The following is a 20,065-nucleotide window of genomic DNA, read 5'->3' on the forward strand; positions in this document are numbered from 1 at the left end:
TTAGAGAATATACAGGTAACCCCCATATAACACGGCACCTCTATAACACGGTTTGAGAATTGGGGGAAACCTTCATACAACATGGCATCCTTGAACACGGTTTCACTCTAACACGGTTTGAGAATTAGAGAAATCCCCGAACAACACAGAGCATAATTAAGAGCGTTTAAGAGCAAAAAATATCTCATCTGAAATTAGAGACATCCCTGAATAACATGGAATGTAACAAAAGTTTTTAAGAGCACAAGATATCTCATTTGAAAATTTTCATTTGAGCGTGGATGTCGTATCAGATTTGACTGCAGAGTTTTAAAATTTATTAAAATTTTAAATCCATTTGTTCGTGGAGTATTAAGTTCAGAGGATGAAGGTATCTTGTCAAAAAGAAAACTCCCTCGGTTAATGGTGCTTAGTAGTGATGACAAAGAAAACATTATTTACTACATATTAATAGGTTATACTTTTGGTGAAGGTTGCTTTAATAAAAATATTTCTCTTAATTATAAAAATATAATAGTATGCTTTTTTAATTTTTGGAACCTTACCCCCTTCTTTGTACTAATGTTTTGTTTTGTATAACCCGGATTCGCTTGAACATGGCATTTTAAAGGAACCTAACAACCGTGTTACACGGGGGTTACCTGTGTATGTGTATCATGACTTGGTTAACTGATAATGTATAGGTATATATTACAGAAATTATGTACTAAACATGTAACTAAAAGACAAGGATAGAAAAGATCCGGACAGTACTGCCAACAAAGGACTACTTAGTGGACTATACCATTGCTCTTCTCTAAGGCTTGCATTGTGTCAGGGTCCAAAGCAATGCTGACAAGCAATTCCATGTAACTCTTAAAGGTTTCCTTCATGGCTCTTGTGTTCAAAAAACGAGTGACAAAGGGAGCTGGAGGATCAAATTCTGAGAGGGAGAAAAGATGAAATATTAAATATTCTTTCCTAACAACTTTAAAAACACATTTCTCTATAACAAGAGCCTATGAGTAGATGGAAGGTTATAGATATAATTTCTCAAGGTTCTCCTACTCTGCCTTTAGAAACACCGGGTAAGAGATTCTCAAAGCTGGTTTGTACATCACAAAAATCACTAGAGAGCTTTTAAGACAAAACCGAAAAACAGATTGCTGTACTTATTAAAACAGAATCTTGGGTGGGCGGAGGGGGGGTAGTGGCAATGAAGTTTAAATATTAATATCACTCAGAAGGTGTCTCTGGAGACCAACACCAACCAGCCCAGCATTTGGAAACATCAGCCTCCCCTGGCCCCACCACAGACATCTGCTGCTAGGTTTGCTACTCCAGAACAATGGTTTTTCTATATTTAGGTAGCAAAGAAACTATAACATCCAATGTGTAAATTAGTAGACATCTCATTTTTTTACTTCTACATTTAAATTACTGTAAAATTCTGGTCTAGAGCCAAGACGTATTGAAAAAGTTTTGACTTTTTTTCCATTCAAACATATATAACTACTATCACAGCTGTCAACAATAGTTCTTACAGTATGGTCCAAGGACCCCAAGACCCTTTCAAGGGTCTCTGATGTCAAAAATGTTTTCGTACTAGTAAGATGTTATATACCTTTTTTACTCTGTTGACATGTGTAAAAGTAATGTTGGGTAAAACTGCTGGTGCTTTGCATAGCATGAATCTAGGCAGTGACTAGTTTGCCATGCCTTTGTCATCTCACTTCCATGAATTTGAAGGGAAAAGAAAAAGCTAGTTTCATATAATAGTCTTTGATAAAGCACTAAAAATTATTAATTGTAATAAATACTTTCTCTTGAGTAAATGTCTTAATATTCAGTGTGATGAAGAGGTACACACAAAGCACTTGTGCTGTGAAGTATGATGGTTATCTCCAGGAAGACCATCCATGCAAACTGTTTGAGTTGCAAGATAAACAACATAGTTTTCCCCCTATGGAACACCATTTTTATTTGAAAGAATGACTGACGGACACACTATGCCTTTTCAGACTTGGGTAATTTTGCAGACATTTTCTTAGAACTTAATGAAGTGACTGTTACAGAATGGAAAACAATTGACTATATGTGTTACAGTGATAAAATTTGAGGTTTCAAGTGAAATTCAGAATTCTGGAAAACTTGAGCTTGACCACTCTGAACTTGATAGTACCCCAATACCTAAAGACTTCATCGATGACAACAGTGGTGGTATTAATAAATGTTATTTTTGATACTGTAAAAATGTATGACCTAAATGTAAGAGCTACAACCATAAAACTTTTATAAGAAAATATGACACTAAAAGCATGAGCAATAAAAAATAGATAAATTTGGCTTCATCAGAATTTCAAACCTTTGTGCATCAAAAGACATTATCAAGAAAGTAAAATGTCAACCTGCAGAGCAAAGAAAATATTTTCAATTCATGTATCTGATAAGTGTTTAATATGCAGAATATATAAAGAATTAAAACTCAAGAACAAAAGGAGAAATGATCCTATTTAAAAAATGGGCAAAGTGGGGTGGCCAGTTAGCTCAGTTGGTTAGAGCGTGGTGCTGATAATACCAAGGTTGCTGGTTCGATCCCTACACGGGCCACTGTGAACTGCGCCCTCCTTAAAAAAATAAAATAAAATAAAAAATGTGCAAAGGATTTAAATAGATATTTCTCTGAAGAAGATAAGCAAATGGCTAGTAAGTACAAAAAGATGTTCAACATTGGTAGTTGTTAGGGAAATACAAAATCAAAAACACAATGAGACACCACTTCACACCTACTTGGATGGCTATAATAAAACAAACAGACAAACAAAAAACAAGGGTTGCTGAGGATGTGAAGAAATTGGAACCCCCATGTATTGCTGGTAGGAATGTAAAAAGGTTCAAGCATGGTGGAAAATAGTTTGGTGGTTCCTCAAAAAGCTAAATGTACAATTATCATATGACTCAGCAATTCCACTCCTAGGTATATCCCCCAAAGAATTGAAAACAAAGACATAAACAGGTATTTGTATGCCAATATTCACTGAAGCATTATTTACAATAGCCAAAAGGTAGAAACAACTCAGGTGTCCATCAATATATGAAAAGATAAAATGAACACACAATGGAGAAACTTATAATGGAATACTATTCAGCTATAAAAAGGAATGAAGTTCTAATATATGCTACAACATGGATGAATCTTGAAACCATTATGCTAAGTGAAATAATCCATATACACTTATATGAGATATTTAGAGTAGGCAAATTCATGAAGACAGAAAGTAGATTAGAGATTACCAGCAGATGGAGGAAGGGGATAATGGGGAGTTACTAATTAATAGTTACAAAGTTTCTGTTTGTGGTGATGAAAAAGTTTTGGAAATATAGTTGTGGTAATTGGACAAAAATGTGAATATAATTAGTGCTACTGAATCACACACTTAAAAATACATGTGAATACATTCACATGTATTTTACAACTTTTTAAAACATAAAAAGAAATAGAATATGTACATCAATGAGCAAGCAAATATTTTCACATGAGTAATGTTATGAAATCATTCATAGATGAAGAATATATTCAAAGGGCAAAACAAACCCACAGATTTTAATGTAACAAGCATGAAAAGTTAAAGAAACTACCACTTGTCAAGCTGATCAAATAAAAAACTTTGAGTATAAAATAAAAATAGCCGTAATTATCTGTAAAGGTAATTAAAATACTCCTCCCTTTCCCAACTACATAGGTATATAAGCCTGGGTTTTCTTCATCTATTTTAACCAAAAAAATATATAATAGCAAAATGAATGAAGAAAATATGAAAATGCCACTTTTCTACTAAATACTGTTAGTTTAGGAAAATACAGTTGTTAAAAACTTATGTTAATAGCTAATTTTTTTTTAGTTTGTTTTAATTGATATTTGGTAAATATCAATAGATACAGCCTACAAAAACAAAAGTATCTTGCAATCCTCAATAAATTTGAAGACTATAAAGAAGTCTTGAAACAAATGGTTTGGAAACCACCAGCCTATAAATCTATATTTATTATTAATATTTGCCTTCTTTTTAAGACGCTCTAAAAATGCTTGCCTACCAGTGACACCTAGTGGTAATTCAAGTTACCAATGAAAGAAAAATTTTATCTTGTCTTTTGAAGAAGCTATATAATGGAGTGTAAACTCAGAACCCAGACCGCTCTGTTCTAAATAGTAGGTAGGAATGCTGACTGCAATAATTATGAATAATAACTTCCATACATACTCAAAGTACTGAATTTCTTTATAAAATTCTGATGAGCACACTTCTAAACTATTCTTAAGTAGCTCTTAAAAACAATACATTTGAAGTCGACTTCTGAAGAATTATTATGATTCTATTTCTATTCAACTAATCTCTAAGATCAGCTCCCACACAAAGATACTTAGAATGTCAAAAAACATTCTGGACATCAACTTCTACACTACCCCCAACACCCAATGCATGTTCTGCCAAGATTACATCTTGAATTTCTCAAATGTGTCCTTTCTCCTCCATCCCTGCTACTACAATTTAGGTTCAGACTTTCAATTTATACCTGAACTGTGATGTATTGTAATTCAAATACGGATTTTACCATGTTGTGCCCTACTTAAATCCCTCCAAGGACTCTCCTTCGCTTATAGGATCCCAACCTTTTTCTTTTTCAGCTTTAGCTTTAGTATGGCATACACAGCCTTTCATCAACCTTTCATTTTTTCCTGCCTACCTTCAACTTTATGCTCTAGAAGAGTCAGCAAACTTTTACTGTAAAGGGCCAAATGGTAAATATTTGAGGCCTTAATAGTCATGCTCTCTGTAACAACTGCTTAAATCTGCCACTGTAGTGGGAAAGCAACTGTATGAAACATATGTAAATGAACCAGTGTTCCAATAAAACTTTATTTATAAGAATAGGCTGCAGATCAGATTTGGCCCATTGGCCATAGTTTGCCACCTCTGCTCTACACTACTGAACTGCCTGATGGCTAGTAAGTTTGATGGCTAACGGAGTATGTAGTGGTGTATTCTTATGTTTTACAACTATCATAGGTTTTATTTCTAATAAAGTAAATATTAATATATATAGCCTACATAAATGCTCTTTGGTATCTTAACAGTTTAAGAGTGTACAAGGGTTCTAAGCTCAAAAAATTTGGTAACTGCTGATAATACTATTTCAACCTTTTCATTTTATAAAAGAGAACTAAGGTAACTGGTTAGCTATGGGCAGTATGCATTATATAATTGGTAAACATATTCCACACATATGGAAGTATACATTATTATGTATACTATTATATATAGTTTCAGAGTTGCTGCTTCCTAGGCTTGTTTTACTCTTTTCTTCTAGCAGAAACACAAACTCAGAAGTTTAGAACTAGAGGACTACACTGTAAATCATCTGACCTAATCCTCATCCAACGGAAGAGCTGACATAAATAGCCTTACTAAGGCTAGAATTCATAAAGGTCTTCTTTCAGTTCACTACTTTTTCTATTTTACAAGGCTGTGTATGTGTGGGCAAACTGTGCTCAGGAAAGGGAATTTATTTTTATGAAAGTCTAAGCAGTATTTAATTAGGTAGCTAAATCCCCTAATAAATAAATAAAGTTTGAATTGTCAGCATCACTGCTGCTCTCCATTCATGTAGATAATCTAATGTACTCAAGGTATTCATTTCATGAGAACTCACCCTCATTGTCACTACTACTAGAATGGATCTCAGGAGATGAGTCGGATTGGGATGATGAAAATTCTTCTTTCCATTTCTTCCGTTTCTTTGGTGGTGGCTCAGCCTTTACTTTTAGCTGTTTACCTTTGGGTTTCGTGGACGGGGCTTTTGTAGTTGTAGTTTTTGGTGTTGGAGGATCAGAAGTTTTACTGCTACTACTTGGCTTAGCCTGAACAGTTCTGCAATGTTACAAAGACTTCATTAACACGCTGAAATCTTGTCAAATTAAAATAAATTAGACAAAAAGAAAAAAACACGAGAAGAAAAGTTTAAGTTTAACTACCTCACCAACACTTCCAAAATGAAGTTCAACTCCTATACATTTCCACTGTTGATTTCCCCAAATTCTCTTGAAATGTATTCTTTAACCACTGACATTCAATATTCAGTTATTAAGGGATTATTAGTTCAATCCCTTTCTCTCTCTTCACCCCTCTCCTTTCATGAACTCATTTTCCCAAGTATGAGGATGTACAATAGATGATCAATGGGCTTTGGGAAGTAATACATGATAAACCCTTGATAGCTACATCTAGCTCTGACCATCAGAAAACTCTCCTATGTTCTGGTGGTATAGGTTTTGATGTGAAGATCCAACTGCATCTATCCTAGAGCCCCTCAAGATTTGCTATTTGCTAGTTCTGGACATTTTAATGGATCAAATTCCAATATAAAAATAAGGTGGACTGTGCTGGCCCGGTGGCTCAGGCAGTTAGAGCTCCATGCTCCTAACTCTGAAGGCTGCCGGTTCGATTCCCACATGGGCCAGTGGGCTCTCAACCACAAGGTTGCCAGGTCAATTCCTCGAGTCCCGCAAGAGATGATGAGCAGTGCCCCCTGCAACTAAGATTGAACACAGCACCTTGATCTGAGCTGCCGCTGAGCTCCCGGATGGCTCAGTTGGTTGGAGCACATCCTGTCAACCACAAGGTTGCCGGTTCAACTCCCACAAGGGATGGTGGGCTGCGCGCCCCCTGCAACTAGCAACAGCAACTGGACCTGGAGCTGAGCTGCGCCCTCCACAACTAAGACTGAAAGGACAACTTGAAGCTGAACGGCACCCTCCACAACTAAGATTGAAAGGACAACAACTTGACTTGGAAAAAGTCCTGGAAGTACACACTGTTCCCCAATAAAGTCCTGTTCCCCTTCCCCAATAAAATCTTTAAAAAAAAAAAAAAGAAAAGAAAAAACAAAACACCTTGCTCTTAAAAGAAAAAAAGGAATGGAAAATAGCATAAGTAAATAAATACATTAAAAAAAAAAATAAGGTGAACTGCTTCCAATAAGTTGGTATTTTAATTAAACTAGACTTTCCTAGCAATAGATTGAGAATAACAAGAGTCATACCCTCCTTCCCATACAGATCACAGGGAATATGGCTAGGTCAGCTATCTTCCAGATAACTGTGATCCAGACAACCCAGTTATATCCATGTATGATGATAATTCTACAGTACACTTGCCTAGTAATATACAGGTATTACAGTTTTATCCTTAAAATTTATTTCATTTTAAATTTGACACACATTATTTTCATTTTATGGATAAAGGGGGGCTTCAGAAAGGTTGTCTTACTCTAGGCCACAAAAAGCTGGACTTAAACCTCTCTAAGTCCTTTTTTATAGTTCTTGTCTCACTACTTCAAAAGGAATAAATTATTAGTATATCAGGCACTGAATTTTTAGACTTGTAGACAATGAAAGAATCAGTCTATAATAGATGTAATTCTTTGTATAAGACATCACCAATAATAAGCCGTCCAATTATTACTACATAAATATATTACATAAACAAATGAATACCTGATAGTTTGTGAAGGCTTACTTCTTGGCTTTTTGGAACACACTCTGACATATTCCTTTTTGTTTGTGTTTTCAATAAACTTCACATATATCCTTTTGTATTTACTCTTTGCATCTCCAAAATATCCAAGGTACTAAGGAAAAAAACACTTTGAATTACATAATTACACATTCTGTACATACAATATTACTTTGTTAGCTTGACTATGACACAGCCATCCTTCATATTTTTCAAAATGCAGCTCTAGTCAGGCTAATTTCACCCTCAATAAAAATGGTCTTAGGCTCATTCTTAACTGCAAGCCCCTGCATAGAAGCAATCTCATTTGGCTAATCATCAGATGCTTACTTAATGCTATTAAACAACTACATAACTATAAAAGAATAACTTCTGCATGTCTTCTGGTAAATCAGGGTATTTGACTGGCAGAACAATCAACAAAGAGACTCTGAGTCCATATGAACTCACAAACTAGCATTAATTCCTTCCCTTTATGAAAAAAGAAGGTTAAGCAACAGTAATAAGTGATTTAATTTTAAGTAGGTGGTATTTATATATTAATTTTATTTATTTACTTTTTAGCTAGATAAAGATTGTTTAATAATTCTACAATTACCTGCCAAAGAAGGCCACTAGGCCTCCCTAAACACCATCAGATCTGTGGGACTGGTACAGAAGCCAAATACATTAATTTTATTTTAAAAGCGCACTATTAGAGTGTCATATACAGGCACATCTAGTTTTATTGCGCTTCACTTTATTGTGCTTCACAGATTTTGCAGTTTTTTACAAATTAAAGGCAAGACCCTCCAGATGCAAAAGATTACAATTTGGGTGGTCTGGAAAAATACCTGCAATATCTCCTGTACTCTGTCATTCAAATTTTATGCTACTTTATATTAGAAATGCTCAATATAATTAAATCATTCTACATTGCCCCCAGGATCACTGTTAAAACAATAGGAAGGCTAATATAAACAAGCATTTTTACTTACACTATTTGTAGCAGCAAATTCTCTTTGCCCATCTCGAATTTCAGGAACAAACTTCTGTAATAAAGCTTTTTGTACTTTCCAAATAGCTGGGGGTTCTTTTCCTGTTTTTAAAGCCTCCTGTAACATGCAGAATTAATTACATTTATAAAAACTAGCAACATATTCTAAATTTAAAGAATCTTAGAACTGAAAGGAATCTTAAAGACCTATTTATAGCTCAACCTTTTTCTTTTACCTAGCTGAACTTTTGCAGTAATTCTTATATGCTGGCTACTCCGTCTCTGCTTAAATTTTTCAGAAATAGGGAACACACCAACATGCAAAGTAAAGTAGCCTATTATATGTTTGTATAGCCACTGGAAATTTTTCCTCTAATGACACTATCATATATTATTCATGCAATTTTATAACAGTATGTACATATTCAAAAAGACCAGAAACACATGCTAAAATATTAACAGCAGTTAATTGTGAATGGAAGTAATATAATTTGAACGTTATACTCATTGTACTTTTAAATACCATACTTTTCCACCCCAATTAAAAAATAAAATCAAAAGCAAACAGAAACTTGAAAATGGGTTTTCTTAAACATAGATAAAATTTTCTTGTATAAAATTAACATTCTACTCATGGTTCTACAATTTAAAATTATCAAAATAAGTCTAATTATACTTTTACATTATATTTCTGTTATTTTCTTTAAACTTTTAAAATAGATAAACAGCCACTTTCTCCAAACTCCTAATAATGCAATGAGTTGGGAGCCTTCCAAAAAATTAACATTTCAAAACTGCTCTATTCATTAATACCTAAATGCAATACACTGACTACTCAGAAATACACAAAAATCAGATATAAGTTAAAATTATTTTAAGGCATTTTCTATTATAAAATATCTGATATCTACTAGTGATTTTATTATTTAACAATTATAACTTAGAATTGTGAAAATGTAACTTTCCGCAGTTCAAGATAGATGCATGCTACTCAAGTCATCATGAAGGCTACCACAGTGCACTCCCACGAATTATGAACATTCGCATCACCTTAAAAGTCTCTATGTCTTCTATCTTTACCACAAATTCATCACGCTCTCTGTATTGGCCTTCTCCTCCGCTTTCTATGTTCTCCTCATCTGTAAAACCTTCTATGGCAACAGTGTCCTGTCCTTTTGCAGACTGGTCTGAAGGAAGGCTATCAAGTTCAATGGGCTTTGGGGCTTCTGTAGAGCTTAAATTTTCCAGGATATTTACTGCAGATGAAGTAGAGCAGAGAGGTTCTTGCTTAACTGCACCCACAGTGGTGGAGGAAGTAGAGGCAGTACCAGTAGTATTGGCAGTTGGGCTAGGAGTTGCCACCTGTAGGGCTTCTGAAACTAGATCAAGCAAAGGCAAATCAATAATACAAATAAACATTTACTTGTTTTGAATAAAATCCAAACAGTTTAAAATGAAAGACAATTATTTTGCCATCAAATTGTTTGAAATAATGAAAACTACAGTTGTTAATGGTGGTTAATTTCCAAGAATCAATGTGGTGAGAATTAGACTGAGAACCTCCATCGACCTATACTGCCCCTAAGTCCACTTATAGCACAAAGACATTTAGAGACAAAAAAGTGATGCAAGATAAGGAAGGGTCAGCTGACCAAAGCTGCGAAGAATTACTAAAAGAAGAAAAGCCAAAAGGAAAACAACACCCCCGAAATATTTTGAAACAGCATCAGAAGCTACAGAAATAAAAAGGATTATAAAGTAATACCATGAAAAATTATACGCTAAAAAATAACTTAGATGAAATGGAAAATTTTCCTAGGAAGACACAAACTACTAAAAAGGATTCAAGAAGAAACAGAAGAATATCTGACTAGGCCAGTAGCAAGTGAAGACAATAAAAGAAATTTAAAGACATCCCACAAAGATAAGCACAGGCATAAATGGGTTCACAGGTGGGTTCTATCAATAGTATAGTAAGAAGTAATACCAATCCATCATTACTCCAATAAATAGGAGGAAATACTTCCCGCCTCGTTTTATGTGGTCAATATTATTTCAATATCTAAAGCAGAAAAAAACATCATGAAAAAAATTTTATAGACCAGTATCCTTTATGAATATAAACACAAAAATCTTCAACAAAATATGAAAATACACCAATATATAAAAAGAATTACACATCATGATTCAAGTGGGTTTTATCCTAGGAATCCATGCTGTTTAACATTTGAAAATCAGCCACTCACTCATCATATTACTATAACAAAGGGCAAAAACACAGGATCATTTTAATGGGTGCAGAAAACGCATTTGGCAAAATTCAATATCATGAATTTGAAGACTTTCGTGATAAAAACACTCAACAACCTAAAATAGAAGGGAACTTCTTCAACCTGAAAAAGGGCATCTATCTACAAAAAAACCCCCATAGATAACATCTAACTAATAGTAACATCTAATTAATAGTAAAAAATAGATGCTTCCCCCTAAGGATGTCTAAAGAAATAAAACTACAGGAATACCTATTATTGTTTTTTGCTTTATTGAGCTTCCTAGATAATGTGTTTTTTACAAATTGAAGGTTCGTGGCAACCCTCAGTTGAGAAATCTATTGGTACCATTTTTCTAATAGTTGCTCTCTTCATGTCTGTGTTACATTTTGGTAATTCTCTCAATATTTCAAACTTTTTCATTATTATATTTGTTATGGGGATCTGTGATTAGTTATCGTTGATGTTACTATTGTAATTGTTTTGGGGCACCATGACCTGTGCCCATGAGCAGCAAACTTAATAAATGTTGTGTCTGTTCTGACTTCTCTGCTGATGGGCCATTCCCCTCTCGCTCTCTGTCTCTCTCTCCTTGAACCCTTCTATTCTCCAGACACAATATTAAAATTAGGCCAACTAACAACCCTACAATGGCCTCAACTGTTCTAGTGAAAGTAAGAGTAGCACATCTCTCACTTTAAAGTCAAGAGCTGGAAATGATTAAGCTTAGTGAGGAAGGAATGTCAAAGGCTGAAATAGGCCAGAAGGTAGGCCTCTTATGCCAAGCAGTTAGCCAAGTTATGAATGCAAAAAGAAAAGTTCTTGAAGGAAATTAAAAGTGCTACTACAGTAAACATATGTATAAGAAAGTTAAGCAGCCTTACTGCTGGGAGTAAGAAAGTTTTAGAGTTTTGGATACAAGATCATACCATCCATGACATTTCACTGAAGCCAAAACCTAATCCAGAGCAAGGCCTTACCTCTTCAGTTCTATAAAGGCTAAGAGAGGTGAGGAAGCTGCAGAAGAAAAGCTAGCAGAGGTTGGCTTGTGAAGTTTTAATGAAAGAAGCTGTCTCTGTAACATAAAAGTGCAAGGTGAAGCAGCAAGTGCTGATGTACAAGCTGTTTCAAGTTCTCCAGAAGATCGAGCTAAGATAATTAATGAAGGTGGCTACACTAAACAATTGATTTTCAAAAGATAAAACAGCCTTCTATGAGAAGAAGATGCCGTCTAAGACTTCCATGGCTAGAAAGAAGTCAATGCCTGACTTCAAATCTTCAAAGGACAGGCTGACTCTCTTGTTAGGGGCTAATGCAGCTGATGAGCTAAAATTGAAGCCAATACTCATATACCATTCTGAAAAATCCTAGGGCCCTTAGGAATGATGCTAATTATACTCTGCCTGTGCTCTATAAAAGGAAAAATAAAGGCTGGATGACAGCACATCTGTTTACAACATGGTTTCCTGAATATTTTAAGCCTACTACTGAGACCTACAGCTCAGAAAAAAAAGATTCCTTTCAAAATATTACTGCCCAATGACAATACACCTGGTCACCCAAGAGCTCTGATGGAGAAGTACAAGATTAATGTTGTTTTCATGCCTACGAATATAACATTCATTCTGCAGTCCATGGGTAAAGGAGTAATTTTGACTTTCAGTCTTACTATTTAAGAAATACATTTCAGGGCTGGCCTGATGGCTCAAGCGGTTGGAGCTCTGTGCTCCTAACGCCGAAGGCTGCCGGTTTGATTCCCACATGGAACAGTGGGCTCTCAACCACAAGGTTGCCAGTTTGACTCCTGGACTCCTGCAAGGGATGGTGGGCTCCGCCCCCTGCAACTAAGATTGAACACGGCACCTTGATCTGAGCTGCTGCTGAGCTCCCATATGGCTCAATTGGTTGGAGCACGTCCTCTCAACTGCAAGGTTGCCTGCTCTACTCTCGCAAGGGATGGTGGGCAGCGGCCCCCGCAACTAACAACGGCAACTGGACCTGGAGCTGAGCTGCACCCTCCACAACTAAGACTGAAAGGACAACTTGAAGCTGAAAGGCACCCTCCACAACTAAGACTGAAAGGACAACAACTTGACTTGGAAAAAAAAAAGTCCTGGAAGTACACACTGTTCCCCAATAAAGTCCTGTTCCCCTTCCCCAATAAAATCTTTAAAAAAAATACATTTCATAAGGCTTTAGCTGCCAAAGATAGTGATTCCTCTGATGGGTCCAGGCAAAGTAAATTGAAAAACCTTCTCGAAAAAAAATCACTATTCTAGATGCCATTTAGAACATCCACGATTTGCTGGAAGAGGTCAAGCTACCAACATTAATAGGAGTTTGGAAAAAGTTGATTACAACACTCATGACTTTGAGGGGTTAGTCTTCAATGGAGGAAGTAACTGCAGATGTGACAGAAACACCAAAAGGACTAGAATTAGAAGTGGAACCTGAAAATGTGACTAAATTACTGTAATCTCATGATAAAACTTGAACAACAAAGAGTTGCTTCTTAAAGATGAACAATAACAAAAAAAAGTGGTTTCTTGAGATGGAATATACTCCTGGTGAAGATGCTGTGAAAACTGAAATGACAATGAAGAATTTAGAGTATTAGATAAACTTAGTTGATAAAGCAGTAGCAAGGTTTGAGAAGACTGATTCCAATTTTGGAAGAAGTTCTGAGGATAAATTGCTATCAAACAGGATCGCATGCTATAGAGAAATCATTTGTGAAAGGAAGAGTCAATCAATGGGGCACTTTTTAGCAATTAAGTACATTTTAATTAAGGTATGTACACTGCTTTTTAGACAGAATGCTATTGCACACTTAATAGACTACAGTATAGTATAAACATAACTTTTACATGTGGTGAGAAACCAAAAAATGCACGTGACTCACTTTATTGTGAAATTCACTTTACTGTGGTGGTCTGTAACTGAACCTGCAATATCTCTGAGGGATGACTGGATCTCTTTTTGCAGGTGACATGATCTTGTACATAGAAAATCCACCAAAAACTATGAGAACTCAAAAATAAGTTCAGCAAGTTTGCAGGGTACAACAAGATCAGTATATAAAAATCAACTGTATTTCTATATACCTTGTAATGAACCATGTAAAAATGAATTTAGGAACATAGCTCCATTTATAATAGCATCAAAAAGAAGAAAATACTTAGGAATAAATTTAACAAAAGAAGTGCAAAGTTTACACTCTGAAAACTAAATATTGTTGAAAGAATAAAAGTCTAAATAAATAGAAAAACATCTGATGTTCATAGATCAGAGGACTCAACATTGTAAAGATGGCAATACTCCCAAATTGATCTATAGAATCAGCACAATCCTTATAAAAATCCTAGCTGCATTTTTTTGCAGAAATTGATAAACTAAAATTCCAAGGAAATGCAAGAGACCCAGAATAGCCAAAATAATTAAAGAACAAGGTTAGAAGATTCATATTTCTGAAATTTCAAGACTTACTACAAAGCTACTACTTAAGACAGTATGATGGTGGCGTAAGGACAAGCATTTAGATCAACAGAGTAAAATGAAAAATTGAGCAATAAACATATTTATGGTCAAATAATTTTTACTAAAGGTGCCAAGAACCATTCAATGGGGAAAAAATGAATAGTCTTTTAACAATTGGTGCTAAGACAACTGGATAGCTGCATACAAAAGAATGAAGATGAATCCCTACTTCATATATAACAAATATAAAAATTAACTGAAAATGGATCACAGACCTAAATGTGAAAGCTACAACTGTAAAACTCGCAGAGAAAACACAGGTGTAAATCTTCATGACCTTATAAATAACAAAAGAAAAACTTCAACTGGACTTCATCAGAATTTAAAACTTGTGCTGCAATTGATGTTATCAGGAAAGTGGAAAGATAACCCGCAGAATGGGAAACAATGTTTAAAAATCATATACTTACCAGAGATTTGGATCCAGGATATGTAAAGAACTCTTATACCTCAATAATAAAAAGACATAACCCAATTTAAAAAGTTAGCAAGGGATCTGAATAGACATTTGTCCAAAGAAGATATAAAAATTGTCAACACGCACATGAAAGGCTGTTCAACATTATTAGTCATTAGATCAACACAACTTCATTAGATAAATGCAACCTCACACCCACTAGAATGGCTCTAATTAAAAATACAGACAATAATGTGTTAGCTAGCATGTAGAGAAACTGGAACCCTTATACATTGCTGGAGGGAATGTAAAGTGATACAGCCAGTTTGGAAAATAGTTTGGCCATTCCTCAAAATGTTAAGCATGGAGTTATCACATGACCAAGGAATTCTACTCTCACTTCCACTTTCCAGAAAAATAAATAACCTCTACACAAATACTTGTATATGAATGTTCACAGCAGTATTATTCGTAATAGCCAAAAAAGTGGGAAAAGCCCCAAATGTCCATCAACTGATGAAAGGATATACAAAATGTCGTATATTCACCTTATTAGGAAATAAGAAGGAAAAGAAATGAAGTACTGATACATGCTACGGTATGCATAAACCTTGGAAACATGCCAAATGAAAGAATCCAGCTACAAAAGGTCAAATATTATATGATTTCTTTCACATGAAATGTCCAAAAAGGGGCAAATCTATAGAGAAATTGGGTTAGTGGTTGCCTGTGACTGGTGTGGGTGTGGGTATTGATTGATAATAGGTTTCTTGTTGGCTGATGAAAATGTTCTGAAATCAGACTGTGCCATGGTTGGACAACTCTATGAAACCAATCAATTGTATACTTTAAATGGGTGGGTATCATGGTATATGAATTTTAATTTAATAAAAATGTTAAAGAAGTACTTTGAAGGCTAGAACTGATACAGGAACTCTGGGTTGAGAAACAAATATAAAGAGCATGTAGGTAATTCTGAATGATGATGAACTAAAATAATAATATATATAAGTAAATAAAAACAGGAAGGTCAGTGGAATTCCCTTGCTTATACTGAGCTGTAGGCAGCAGGCGTATTTGATCATAGGCCAAAACGCAAAAGCCGATCACTGGAGAAAGTGAACTCTATCTGCCTAAAGTGGTGGATGGGTTGAGAGGGAAAGCAAAGCCTGAGGTAAATCCAGACTTAGGAAACACAGAAAAAAATGGAAAAGCAGACTGGCAAAGGAAGTAAGTGAACTAAAGTGCTTGGCAACTAGAGAGAGGAGGAGGGGTTGGGGAGATCCAGCAGCTGTTACCAGCAAACCTACCTGTTCTGAACCCCATATTAAAACTATCCTCACACATTTATATGATTCCTCCCAGTCAAGGAGAGAGGCCTGCTGAAGAAATACAGATGAGTAATCTAATCATCAAGTCATGCTGTACATCTTGAACTACAGTTTGTATGACAATTCTATCTAAACACAAGGAAAAATAATCTAATCACGTTAGGAGGCCATAATACAGAATTTTATCCTAATGCAATACATTTTTATGCTACTTTAACTACACTGTTGTCATACTTTTCTGCCTCAAAAAGGTACATAAATGGAAATTGATTTTTATGCTCTAAATATTAAGCATTTTTAACATAACTGTAGATCAGAATTGGTATTTTTTTTCTAATTTAATGTAAATAGAATGTAAATGTAAAAAAAAAATGCTTCTTTTGGTTAGATGTGGCATTTAAACTTATTTATGGATCCATGGGTGAATATTACTTATTGAGATTGGTTTTGCAATTTTATTTCTGTCCTTCATTTTTATTGATACAAGAATTGAGAAACCTTGCTTGTAAAAATAATGGATGAATGAAGGAATAAAAGGGACTTTATTATAGCAATGTTACTGAATTTTGAAAATACTAAGTTATATGGCAAAACAAATCACATAGCTATCTATGATACGGTCACCAACAAGCAGACCCTTAGAGTCTGTAAGACATGCTTTAGTTATTGCAATATTGTAAGACATGCTTTAGTTATAAGCAATGTAATCCCAAAGAGATGAGGTGCAATTAAGATCGAAAGGCAATATGTTAAATATATAAAACAAGATAGTACATGATAATATTAAATGGAGTTCTTAATGTGCAGAGGTCTTTATATTATCCAAGAGGAGAGTAAGATATTAACAGATCTGAGAAGCTGAAAATACATATTGTAATTCCTACTATAACTAGGAAAAGAACAGAAATATTTCATCGAAATAATCAGGTAAAGACAGGAATGAAACAAGACTGACCATGTATTGATGATTATTAAAACTGAGTGCTGCACAAATTGGTTTACTTATACCAATCTTTGTACCTTTGTACAATGTTGGAAATTTTCCATAATTAAACGTTAAGCAAACATTTTTTAAAAAGAATGTATAAATTCCAAATTATTAGAGGGAAAAATGTATCAATACTGTATGTATGATGCCCTTTATGTGAAGTTTTAAAACAAGCCAAACAAAAGAATAGTGTTTAAGGATGCATGTACAGGTGGTAAAATTATAAAAGAAAAGCAAGGAAGTAAAAGAAATCCAACTCAGATAGTGGTTAGTTCTAGACGTTATGAGTTGGGTTTAATTTAATACTCAATTTATTTTTGTACTTTCTTGCTTTCTAACGAATAGCATTTAACACCATAAATTTTCTTCTTTGCTCCACATTCTTGGCACATCCCATTGGTTTTAAAATATAATGCTCCATTGTCCTAAGTGGTTTGTTACTTCAGTTTTGGTTTCCTTTTTAAGCCATGAGTTGTTTAGAAGAAGTTGATTACAAATTATTCAGAAGTTTTTAAATAAAAACTTATTTTTATTTCTGCTATTTTTTTATGAATTTACTGCGTTGTGGTCAGGGAATATGGCTTAAATAATGTCAGCATTTTCAAATTTATGGAAATTTTTATGTGTTTTCCTTATGTGTATTATATTTCCACATATGAGTTTTTTTTTTTGTTTGTTTGTTTGTTTTTAAAGATGTTTTATTTTTTGTTTTGTTGAGAGCCCACTGGCCCATGTGGGAATCGAACCGGCAGCCTTCGGAGTTAGGAGCATGGAGCTCTAACCGCCTGAGCCACCGGGCCGGCCCCACACATATGAGTTTTATTTCACAAGAAAAATGTTCTGAAAGAAAGAAAACAGAAATATGGGAAAATATACTAAAAATGCTAACAGTAACAATAAAATTAGTATGTCTATATTAAAAATGGAAATGGGGAAAAGATTTTATTATGATAAAAGAAAATTTAATTGTAGTAAAATTTTATGCACCTGATTACATGGGTTCAAAACATATCAAATAAACAGTAATAGAAAAATAATAAAACATAGTTGGAAACTTTAACACACCTTTTCCGGGAATCAACAGATCAAGCAATCTAAAAACAAATGAGGATAGGGAGGATTTTAAAAAACTTTTTATTATTAAAAATTTCAAACACACACAAGTAGAGAATACAAACCCTCATGTACCATAACCCAGGAGTAACAAACACAAACATTTTGGTATACTTCTTTTATCTATCCATCACCCCTTTTATATTTGCTGGGATAGTAAAGGCAATTCTAGACCTGTCATTTACCCCTAACATTAACATATACATTTTCTTATATAATCTAATGTCATTTATTACACTAAACAAACAAAAAAAAAGATTTAAAGTATTTGAACAATATTACCCCCAAAAAATCTATTATCACTTGGTATTAATTCAATATTTATAAAAATTGACTATTTACCAAGCTACTAATAAAATTTCCATACATTTAAAAATGCAGACATTATTAAGCCAGATGCCCTTGACCACAATACAATAGGACCATAAATTAGTAATAAAGGAGTACCAAAAGCAACAACAACAACAAAAACCTACTAGGAAATACCCCAAAACCACCATTCTTAAGAACTCTTGGGTTAAAAAGGAAATCAAAACTGAAGTGACAAACCATTTAGAAAGGACAGTCAGTGCGCTCGCTACAAATTGAAACCAAAGGAATAGAGTCAGAGTGTGGTGCAAAGAAAACTAACACTTTAATGCTATTTGTTAGAAAGCAAGCAAATACAAAAATTAACTAAGTATTAAACTCAAGAAGCCAGAGAGAGAATATTAAAGTGAACCCAGGGAAGATAGGAAAAAAACAACTGATAAAAGCAGAAGTTAAGAAAAAGTGATTGAAAAATGATAACAGGAGCCAAAAAAGAAAGTATATTGGTTCCTTGAAAAGAACCTTTCACAGACCGATAAGGAAAAAGATTCAAACAATCATTTGGAGCAAGAAAGAGAACATAACTACAGAAATAGAGGAGACCAAAAACTTATGAGGGAACATTATGTACAACTTTATAATATGTACTGTGTTTCCCTGAAAATAAGACCTAGCTGGACAATCAGCTCTAATGTGTCTTTTGGAGCAAAAATTAACATAAGACCCAGTCTTATGTTAGATAAGAGCCAGTCTTATCTTTTATAGTAATATAAGACTGGGTCTTATATTAATTTTTGCTCCAAAAGACAAAGACGCATTAGAGGTGATTATCTGGCTAGGTCTCATTTTCGGGGAAACACGGTAACAATTTAAAATCTAAGTGAAAATGATTTTACTAGAAAATATACCTTTCTTATATTGACCCAGATAGATCAAACTACCTCAGGAAAAAACTGGAAAATCCCAGATATATTCTTAGAAAGGTCTACCAAATCTCTAATACGTGCTACACCTTTACAAAGCTTAGACAAATAGTAAAACTTTCCAGTTTCAATTTACAAGATCAGCATATTTCTGAATACAAAAGTGAACAAGAATAAGACAAACCACTATAAACTAATCTCATTTATGAATCTAGGTGTAAAAATCCCAAATAAAATACTAGCAACTTTAGTCTTGCAATGGGTTAAAATATTTCATTATGTCCAGAGTTCGTGGTGTAATTTTCTAAAAAAGATTCAGTATTGAGGAATCAGGTAATAAATTAATGTGGGAAAAAGATGCAGATTTATCAGAAGCTTAAAAGAGCACCTGACAAAATTTAATATCCCTTGTTAATTTAAAAAATATTTTTAAGAACCTCAAAATAGGTTCAGCATTAGAAATCAAGTAACAGATTAATGTGGGGAAAAAAGAAGCAGATTTATCAGAATAAGTTCCAAAAAGCATCTGACAAAATTCAATACTCAGTTAATTTTTAAAAAGTCTTAAGAACCTCAAAAGAGAAGGAGTTTCTTAATTTGAAGAGTACAGTATACCAGAAACCAACAACAAATGTATTTCATAGTCAAATGCTACATATTACTTAATT

General features: G+C 34.2%; 1 protein-coding gene across 1 annotated transcript in view; it reads right to left on the minus strand.

Moving 5' to 3' along the window:
• QSER1 (glutamine and serine rich 1) overlaps positions 1–20,065 on the minus strand; it is a 70,120-nt gene that overhangs the window by 11,292 nt on the left and 38,763 nt on the right. Inside the window, exons 5-9 of the mRNA XM_081063603.1 lie at positions 9,580–9,908; positions 8,531–8,647; positions 7,535–7,668; positions 5,692–5,909; positions 785–922 (exon numbers count right to left, since the gene is read on the minus strand). Of these exons, the coding sequence (XP_080919729.1) occupies positions 785–922; positions 5,692–5,909; positions 7,535–7,668; positions 8,531–8,647; positions 9,580–9,908 (936 nt within the window). The remainder of the gene's footprint in view (positions 1–784; positions 923–5,691; positions 5,910–7,534; positions 7,669–8,530; positions 8,648–9,579; positions 9,909–20,065) is intronic.

The sequence above is a fragment of the Rhinolophus hipposideros genome (assembly GCF_964194185.1).
Source record: "Rhinolophus hipposideros genome assembly, chromosome: 10".
Taxonomy (NCBI): Eukaryota; Metazoa; Chordata; class Mammalia; order Chiroptera; family Rhinolophidae; genus Rhinolophus; species Rhinolophus hipposideros.